The sequence below is a fragment of the Melospiza melodia genome, chromosome 25 (genome assembly GCF_035770615.1).
Source record: "Melospiza melodia melodia isolate bMelMel2 chromosome 25, bMelMel2.pri, whole genome shotgun sequence".
Classification (NCBI taxonomy): domain Eukaryota; kingdom Metazoa; phylum Chordata; class Aves; order Passeriformes; family Passerellidae; genus Melospiza; species Melospiza melodia.
In genome coordinates this window covers 1,196,405-1,206,511 of record NC_086218.1, presented here as the reverse complement: position 1 = coordinate 1,206,511, position 10,107 = coordinate 1,196,405, and the positions used below count along the sequence as shown (strand labels likewise).

The following is a 10,107-nucleotide window of genomic DNA, read 5'->3' as shown; positions in this document are numbered from 1 at the left end:
GCTGCCACTGCAATTGAATCTCTGGGGCCATTTGTCCCTGTGTCCGTTTGTCCGTTGCCTGCTCGCTTCCGTGCTGAGCCCATGCTCCCAGGGGGCAGCCCCTGAACCTGTCCAAACATGGGAACTTTGCCATGTTCAGCCAAGACCCAGAGTCTGGGCTCTGGGCAGTGGCACAGGAATCCCCTTGGTCACTGCTGTGCATCGTCCCTGATGAGGGTCAACCTCTATTGGAGCCCATTCTCTGAATTCAGAGTTTTTACCTGACCCAAGTACTGCATTTAGCTGAGCAGCATTGCTTTCCATTAAAAAAAAAAAAAAAATAAAAAAGCAGGGAAAGGCAAACTGTGTATAGCTCACGGTATTTTACAGTGTCTAAAACATGCCAGGTCATGGATCTTAGAGGTGAGATCCATTTGGAATTAATGGGATGGAGAAGTAGTGCAAAAGGAAGCATAAAAACAAAGAGACTAAAACATCTCAGATTGTTTCTTTCTGTTTTCATTTCATTTCCTAAAACTGTTTCAGTTCTTCCAGAATCTTGTCCACAGTCCTGTTTGCTCTTTCCAAGAACCTTTCCTGGAGAACGAGGTGCAGCTTCTGTCACAAAGATGTGCCACCAATTGAAGCTTCTCTTGACTTTCCACGCCGTGCGTGCAGCACGACTCTTGCAGCAAAGCAGGACAAATGTTTGAAGAACTTTACAGCTTGATCTTTCTTTTTCTTGTGGGCTGGGCACTTGTGCCATTGATGAGGTTTTCATTGTTACTATTCTACACTAAGAAAACATGACAGGCTACCAGGAATTGTTAGGGAATGCAAGCCTGACTGAATGCAGAGAAAGAATCTCCAGAGCCTGCAGCCAGAAATGGAGAGCTGTGTGATAATCATTCTAGCATCCCCATGGACATCTTGAAAGTGATGTAGAAGATGAAAATGGGCTGACAGAGGGAGTTTGTTTCTGTGTTTAGCTCAGATGCTTCTACATCTCATGCATTGATATAAATCTAGAGTTACAGTCAGTTCATGAAAGGCACCAGAACAAGCTGGATCTCTCAGGAGATGACTGAAAGAATCTGAAAAGGAGAAATGCGGGGAATGACATAGTGAGCTTTGCCTATACAAAGGATCATTTTTCCTATTAATTTCCAATCCATTCCCTCCGCTTTTGTCCTTCCTTATAAGGTCATTTTCATCCCAGATTCCTCATGAAATGGGAACCCTGAGCTTGTGGAAATGCCTGAAAGAGGCCCTGTACCTCTGCAGGGACACTTAGGCTGAAGCAGGAGCCAGAGCCCTCTCTGGGGCAGCCTCCTCCAAGCTGGAATTTGTGCCATGCTGGGAGAGGAGGAGGAGGGGGAGAAGGCTGACACTGTGTGGCAGGAGCAGGAGGTTTGGGCCGCTGCCCCGCAATGGGGCTCTGGGCCTGGCCCCGCGTGCACTGAGCTCCCGACACTGCAGGAGCTCCCCGGGCTGGGCTCAGCTTCCCGCTGGGCCTGGGCAGCAGGCTGGGCTCCCGCTGGGATCCGCAGCAGCTGGAAATACCTCTGCGCATCTCCATTTGCTGCTGCTGCTCGGAAGAAACAATGCAGGGAGTCAAGAATTTCTGGTTTCTCTTTCTCCTGGTGGATTTTTTCATTTGATTAGATGCTCCAGAGGTAATTTCTGTAATTGTCTCTGTCAGTTGATTCTATTTCAGCAGCAGCAACAGGGCTGTGTTTGAGCACTGCAAATGCGGCCTGTGTGGTTTTAATTCTTCTTGACTTAGTGCTCAGGGACTTGTGAGCATTTCAAGATCTTCTAATCATGATGACCGTGACTCACCTATTGCTGGCTGAGGGCCATGTACAAATCACCAACAGGATGAGACTGCTAAAGAACATGTCTTTAGCAGTTTATTTTTCAGCATCAGTCTCATTACATGCTTATGAGAATGGGATGATGCCAGCAGCTCCTGTCCTCGGCAGCAGACAAAGAACGCAATGTTACAACTTACTTTAAAAGTTTCTTTACTAATCCCACAAAGCAAAAGCATATTGACGGTAGTTCCATCCAACCACTATAAGCACATGTACCTTTGGTTAAAACATTGCTTGCTTACTTTGAATGAAATACCTCCTTGTGAGCCTTAAAACACAATGCAGAGAGCTCAAGCTTAGAATTTCCTAATATACTTTTCTATAGCTTAGGGAGTTATTCTACCAACGTTAATATAAAATCCATTGTTCTATTTGTCCTTACTTTCTACTTATAATAGAACTTTTCTGCTGACAAATCTTATGGCTACTGCTTAGCTCTAATCACAGTTCTGCTGTCTCTGAGGCCCGCCTTTTGCAGTTTTCCAAAAACCCTCTGATATTTAGGATTCCTAAATTCACTGTCACAAAAGCACTCTGGGGAGCACTGATCAAAAAAGGCAACTGCAATTTTACAGATAATCTTCAAGTGGCAAGCAGAAGAGTGGCAAGAGCAGCCATGATCTCTGATTCCCAAGGCAAAGGCAGCAGCAGCCTCCTCCTGTCACCTCAGGGTGAGTAAAACAGAGCTGAAAACAGTGCTGGAACCCGATCCGTTCTTCCTCTGAGGGCTGGCTCAGGGCAGCTCAGGCGGGCCCTGAGGAGTCAGGGCTGTGTGTGGGTGATTGCTGCTCTAGCCCAGAACGGAGCTGGAAAAAGCCCTTGGGAGCCGAGGCAGGAGCAGGTGGAAAGGGGCCGGCGCTGCTGCTGCTCCTGGCCGGGAGCCCCGGCTGGGCCGGGCCGGCGCCCCCTGCACTGCGGCTGCTGCTGCTGCCAGAGCCGGGTGGGACTCAGGGACAGGGAACGGACACGGGGGGACAGCAAAGACCTGGCGACTGCAGGGATGGTGGTGCTCGGGCCAGCGCCAGCACAGAGCTTCAGCCTGCAGTTAATCCTGAGGGAAATGCTGTGGAAAGGCTCCATTTCAGCCTTTCTTTACTTGTGGCTGTCAAGGGACTCAAATAAAAGGAGAACAAGCAGGGCCCGATCTCTTCTCCTTTGGAGGAGCTCCCGGCCTGGGGCTCTGGGGTGAGGAGCTGTGAGGGGTCCTGAGGGGCCATGAGGAGTTTTTAGGGGCCATGAGGGGCTCTGAGAGGCCATGAAGGGCTGTTGGGGCCTTTGAGGGGGAGAAGGTCTCTGAGAGGCTGTGGGAGACACCTGACGGAACCAAGGGTCACTTATGACACTGTGGAGCCAAGGAGACTGTTGTTTGTAGCATAGAAACTGATGGAGTCAAAAGTCCATTGTCACCTTCTGGGGCCTCATGGAAGCATGGAGACCATTATGGCACTTCAGGACCCACTGGAACCATGGGGTCATTGTGACACAGCAGGGCCTCGTTTAACCAAGGGCTCATTTTAGCACAGCAGGGCCTCATGGAATCAAGGGGATCATAGTGGGGCTCCATGAGACCACAGGGACATTCTGACTCTGGGGAACCAAGGAGACCATTGTGACATTCAGGGCTGCATGGAACTAAGAACTGATCTGATAGTGAGAAGCCCAACGGAATGAAGTGTCCATTCCGTGCTTCAGGGCCTCATGGAACCGAGGAGCCCTTGTGACACTGCATGGCCTCATGGAATCCTGGAGATCATTCTGGCACTTTGAGGCCTCATTGAATTGAGGGGCTCTGCAGGGCCTTGTGGAACCAAGGAGCTCTTTCTGAAACTGCAGGGCCTCATGGAAGCCATGAGACCATTCTGGCACACTGAGTCCCCATAGAATAAAGGGGTCAGTATGACACGACAGGCTTCATGGAACCAAGGGTCCATTGTGATCCTGGGGAGCCCCAGTAGAACCAAAGGGCCATTGTCAGACACTGCAAGGCCTCATGGAAGCAAGGGGCCATTGTGCCACTGCAGAGCCAAGACCATTGTGGTACTGCTGGGCCTTATGGAAACAAAGATCTGTTGTGATACTATGGGGCCTCATGGAACCAAGGGGCAATTGTGATGCTGCAGGGCCCCAGGGATCCAAGAACATGGAAAAGATCTGGTTGGCTTGGCTTGACTGTTTCAGCTGACCTTTGCATTTTAAGGGTTGTTTCTCATCAGCTCCTGAAGCCCTGGAGTCCTGTGCTTTTCTTCCTGTGGGAAAGAACTCTCCTGCTCCAGGGGTTCATGGCTGAAATTGGGATTCTACCTCCATATTTGATTAATCCAAAGATTATCCCATATGAAACCTGCCAGAACAGAGAGCTCAGGATGGCCTTGGCATCTTGGAGGCCACCTCTCATCTGCCTTTAAAACACTGTAGGGCCAAGCTTCTCTTCCCATGGAAGAAACATCTTTCAAGTCCAGATGTCCATAGCCAAAATTGGGAATTTGCCTCCAAAATTCACGATATCCAAGGATAGCTCCCAGACAAAAGCTGCCAGGACTGTCTGAGTTCCCTTGGCTTCCTGAGGGCCAGTTCTTATCTGCCTGTGAAATACTGGGGCTCTTTAGTTTCCTTCCTATGGAAAAGAACTGTCCTTGTCCAGAGGCCCATGGAGAAAACTGGAATCTTGCCTCCCAAATTCCATTTTAAAAAGGATTGCTCCCAGACAAAAGCTGTAAAGACAAACAGGTCTGCCTGGCCTTGGCCTCCTTGGGGCTGCCTCTAATCGGCCTTTGTAACACTGAGGCTCTGCCCTTTCCTTCCTGTGAAGAAGAACTATCATTCTGGTCCAGGCACCCTTGGCTGAAATGGAATTCCACCTCCAAAACTCCCCAAATATCCAAAGGTTGCTTTCAGACAAAAGCTGCAAGGACAGACAGTTCTGGCTGGCCTTGGCCTCTGGTGAGTACCTCTGATCTGCCTTCAAAACCCTGGGGCTCTGTGGTTTCCTTCCTGTACAAAGAACCGTCCTTCTTGTCCAGGCACCCATGGCCTCAAGCACATGAGCACTGTACAGGGACAGAAGAGCTCTGTGCTCAGTGGGGTGGAGACTGAGGACAGCAGAGAGCCCTGGGAGGGACAGAAGGGTGGTTTCAGACATGGTGGATCCTTTTGACATAGTAGAGAACAGCCTGAAAAAGGAAAACATCAATGCCAAGGGCAGCTGGGGAGGCCCAGATTGGGAAAAAAGAGAAAGAAATTTTGCTTCCTGGGAAGGGCTGTGGTGCAACACATTCCCCAGAAGGAACCTGGGCCAGCCCAAGGATTTGTGTGGGCAGGCAGAGGCAGGTAGGAGGCAGAGCTGTCAGCAAAGGAAGGGGCCAGAAAGGTGGGGCAGCTGGGGGATGAGTTTTACCACATGGTTTATGTTGTCCAAGACCAACTTTCACATTGCCAAAAGATGGCTGCAGCCTTGGGAGATATTATTTGGCCAACACCCCTGTCATTCACTGTAACATAGGGTGACCAGGAGAGATTCACATCAGACTCTGTCAGTAGTTTGATTCCACTGAAGGACAGAAGTTTATTCAGTATTATCTTCAGTTTGAAAGTAAGAGCAGTCTTCTGTAGCAGGGGACATGGTATACCATATGGAACATGTGGACCATGGTAAAAGATGTTAAATAAATAAATAAATAAAATGCATTAAATTAAAAAATACATTTATAAATACATAGATACAGACATTCCCAAATGTTCCAGGACAGCCTCAGCCTCATGATCTGAGAAGAAAACTTATCACCATGGGTCAGCAGAGTGGCTCTCCAAAAGGTTTTGCAGAATGGCTGGTATTACTGCCTAGTGTTACAGGGTTAGTACTGGGATGCCAGGAAGTAGCATTTTTGAATTTCCCTAGACTTAATATGGAATGTTAGGGGAAGAACCAAAGAAGGAAAATGGAGGGATCAAGGTGGTTTGGAGAGAAATAGACATAGGAAAATAGAGGAATAATACCGTAAGTGGGGTCAGTCATGCTGACAGATGCTGACAAATGCTGATCAGTGTGCTTGTAAGGTCCTGCCTTTCACCTGGTGCATGCACTGTTCCACAGTACCCTGTTTCCTCATTAGACTCAACGTGTATTGATTGCTCTGCAGAGCCAGTGGGATCTGGTGGAGTCAGATGAAAAACCTTTTTGCACACTTGTCTGTGTGTATGAACATGTCTGTATGAGGTAGCTGAAAAGTTGAGTGTCCAAAGGCCAGATAAGCAGTGATCTATATGCTGTTGATAAAGGTACCCTTTATCATGGTATACCATGGTAACTTATCCTTTGGGGCTCAGTAATCTAAAGATTTATAGAATGTCTTATGGATAGGCCTTAGTTACACTTAATGACCCATTTTTTCCTCTAAAAATACAAATGATATCAGGTTAGTTATAATTTCACGCATTAATTTCTTAACAAAGAAGAACAAAATGGCTGCAGGACAAAGTCACTTCCCAGTTGTCCTCTGCAGTTATGTTTCAAGCTTCCGAAACAACAGTTGTATTGAAAAACACATGGATTATAACTTGGTGCCTTCCTGGAGTGCTATGGTCATGAATGCCAATGCCTAAAATCATTCCTAATTATTTTTACCTTTGTATTAGATATTACACACAAACAAGGACACTCTTCTATTCAGAAAGGTCAGTTTCATTATAATGAAAACCACCAAAGGATAGTATAGGGACTTATGATCCTATATTTTCAGAAAAAAGGCATGAGAATTTATGTTTTGGTGCTCTGTAGCCATCTGTATGGACAACATTGCAATATGCCAGGGCATGTGTCCAAAAGGTACAGGGGGACCTTTTCCCAGAGCCTGCAGGGACAGAGGCGCAGGGCAGGGACACCGTGGGACAGCCTGGACTGCACAGGGCACAGGGATGGGCAGCAGCTGCAAGACAGCCCTGCCAGAGCCAACTTGGGCAGCACTTTGGCCATGGCTGCTGGGCCTGAGCCTGAGGCAGGAGCAGGAGACAAGTGACCCTTGCAGGCCTGGGGCCTCATTGCCTCCTTGTCCCTGCTCAGCAGCCTGGCAGGGGCCACCCCATGCTCCTACCCTTGCCATTGCACATCCCCACATGCCAGTGCCCATCCCGGGAAGAGCCCTGAGCAAGGAGGGAGGGACAGGATCTGCCTGGCCAGGGGCTGGGGCTCATGCCTTGGCCCTTTGCATTCCTGAAACACATCCAGCTTTGCTCAGCACCAGAGACACCTTTGCCTTGCTTGTCCCTGCCTGTCATTAGTGCCTCCAGTGTTCTGCTCTAACTGGAACCTGGGGACACTTTCTCAGTCATGTCCCTCAGTGAGACCCATTAAGACTTTAAGAAATTTCAGAGTTTCAATTAAATTTTGAGTTCTTGAGAAGTTTATTGAACACTCTCTCAGGGACTGAGTCTGATGTAAACAACACCAAATCCCCTAGAGGCTCATTAAAGTCCTTGTGCTGTGTCTGTGCTGCTGAGCTTTAAAGAAACAGCTCTTCCCAGAACCAGCTCCTCTCCCAGCCCAGCAGGGCTGAGGGCTCTCCCTGCAGGCACTGATGGGAGAGGAGCCAGGCAGAGACAGGCTGAAGGCAATCAAGATTGGGAAGAGATTGAGCTGAGACTTCACTTGGGGAAAGATCTTCACAGCCCTGGACATAGTGAGTGTGTGGGTGCAGGGAAATGTCCCCTGTGCTCCTGGAGGGATCTCCTGAAGCCAGCACACCCCACAGCCTGGGGGATGTGTCAGGAGAACTCTCCCAGTTTCTCTGTGGCACAGGAGCAGGAGGAGGATGTGCTGCAGAGCGGGGCTGCCCTGGGCACTGTCAGAGGGACAGGCCAGGACGGCTCCGGCTGCCAGACACGGCTGCAGGGGCTGAAGCTGGGGCTGCAGCCAGGGCTGCCCAGGGCTGTCCTGCAGAGCAGCTCCTGCAGCCCTCAGGGCTCTTGGCCAGCCCAGGACATGTGCCACCTGCCAGGGGCAGCTCTCAGGCTGCCTGGCAGCTCCCCATGGACGCTGCAGGGGAGAAGTTGGAGGTGGAAGGAGCCAACCCCATCAGGGCAGATTCCTCCTGCTGTGGAGATGGTGCTGCATGGCCAGGGCTGGTCTCAGCTTTCTCCTGAAGGGAAGGGAAAGGGGCTGTCAGCTTTGGCTGTGTCAATGACACTCCTGCACTGTCACCCAGGGCATCAGCAGATGGGCCTCAGATCTCCCTCAGAAAGTGCCTCCTCAGCCTCCTCTCCCTACAGACAGCAGCAGCAGCACCTTGGCTTGCAGCATCTCTGTCTGGTCTGCCCTTAAGGCCCTGGTGCCTGGGAGATGCCCCTGGGCACTCCCCTGTGCTGGGAGGGGTCTGCAGGGCAGAGCTGAACCCCGGGGCTGGGCTGGGCTCTGGCAGCCCTGGCAGGGACAGGACTTGGATATAGAGAAACTATATCCAGAAATTCCTCCTGTCCAGCTTCAAAGGGAAAGAGAGAAGAGTTGGGAGAAAATTATTTTTAAACTGGAGAATTCACAAAGTCCATTTTGTTTTCAAGCTCTGCTTTAGGTGTGATCACGCTTAAATCAAAAGAGGTGTAATGAACAAAGGGCATCTGTGTGGCGACTAGCGCTGACTGCACTGGGGCACAGGGAGCCCTGTTTTCCTTCTGGGCTCCAGAGTGTTCAGGCTTAGAGCAGTGCTGAAGATGGGGCAGAAACTCAGCACACAAACCTGAAGTCAAATAAAGTTTAGCAAAGTTCCCTCACAGGAATAGAATTAATTTTGAAGGGAATTCTGACTAAAATACATAGGATAGACTTAAAGACTTGGTCCAGCTATTCTAGTCTTCTTTCAACAGTCCACGATCCCCAGAGTGAAGAAATGTCCAATCTTGCACTGCCATTTCCTTCCCAGGCAGGTGTTAATGCTGTATAAATACCTGTACCAAAAGGCACCAAATGTCCAACAGCAGCTCCATCAGGCACTTCCTCCTGCTGGCATTGGCATTCACGCGGCAGCTGCAGCTCCTGCACTTCTGCCTCTTGCTGGGCATCTCCCTGGCTGCCCTCCTGGGCAACGGCCTCATCATCAGCGCCATAGCCTGCGGCCACCACCTGCACACGCCCATGTTCTTCTTCCTGCTCAACCTGGCCCTCGCTGACCTGGGGACCATCTGCACCACTGTCCCCAAAGCCATTCACAATTCCCTCTGGGACACCAGGACTATTTCCTACACTGGATGTGCTGCACAGCTCTTTTTCTTTCTCTTCTTCATTTCAGCAGAGTATTTTCTCTTGACTGTCATGTGCTACGACCGCTACGTGTCCATCTGCAAACCCCTGCACTACGGGACCCTCCTGGGCAGCAGAGCTTGTGCCCACATGGCAGCAGCTGCCTGGGCCAGTGCCTTTCTCAATGCTCTGCTGCACACAGCCAATACATTTTCCCTGCCCCTGTGCCATGGCAATGCCCTGGGCCAGTTCTTCTGTGAAATCCCACACATCCTCAAGCTCTCCTGCACAAAATCCTTCCTCAGGGAACTTGGAGTTTCTGTTTTCACCACGTTCTTAGCATTTGGTTGTTTTCTATTCATTGTTTTCTCTTATGTGCAGATCTTCAGGGCTGTGCTGAGGATCTCCTCTGCGCAGGGACGGCACAAAGCCTTTTCCACCTGCCTCCCCCACCTCACCGTGATCTCCCTGTTTGTCAGCACCTCTTTTTTTGCCTACCTGAAGCCCCCCTCCATGTCCTCCCCATCCCTGGATCTGGCAGTGTCAGTTCTGTACTCGGTGGTGCCTCCAGCCCTGAACCCCCTCATTTACAGCCTGAGGAACCAGAAGCTCAAGGATACCCTGAGGAAAATGATGACTAGCTGCTTTTGAAAAGCAAAAAATTTCCTGTTTTCTTTTGCATAGCTTTTGGAATGGAATTCATGACAGGCCCAGCAGGCCTTCCTGGGTCTTTGGTAGGGGTCAGTGGGGTTTTTAGTCATAATGTTGTATTTGATGAAGTTTTTTAATCACCATCCAATTCACTGTCTTTCTCTTGAATTTGACCCACAAGCTCTGTAAACCAGGCATTGGGCTATCGCTACATTTGAAGAAAAGAAGCTACCTTGCAGTGCCTGTTTTATCTGGTATTCCAACTCTGAGCCCTGCGTGAAGTTAGGAGGAAGAAGGGGAAAAGAGTCCCAGCAGAGCAGCACAGCCAGGGAGCAGCAGGGATTGGTCCTTTCAGAGCTGCTGTGCCCAAATCCA

At 49.9% G+C, this 10,107-nt stretch overlaps 1 protein-coding gene across 1 annotated transcript; it reads left to right on the top strand.

The window, feature by feature from the left end:
* The first annotated feature begins 8,802 nt into the window (after positions 1-8,802).
* On the top strand, positions 8,803-9,739 carry LOC134429299 (olfactory receptor 14J1-like). Its single transcript, XM_063176428.1, has one exon. It carries the CDS (start codon positions 8,809-8,811, stop codon positions 9,730-9,732), a length of 924 nt encoding a protein of 307 aa, XP_063032498.1. The 5' UTR covers positions 8,803-8,808; the 3' UTR covers positions 9,733-9,739.
* Positions 9,740-10,107: the final 368 nt, after the last annotated feature.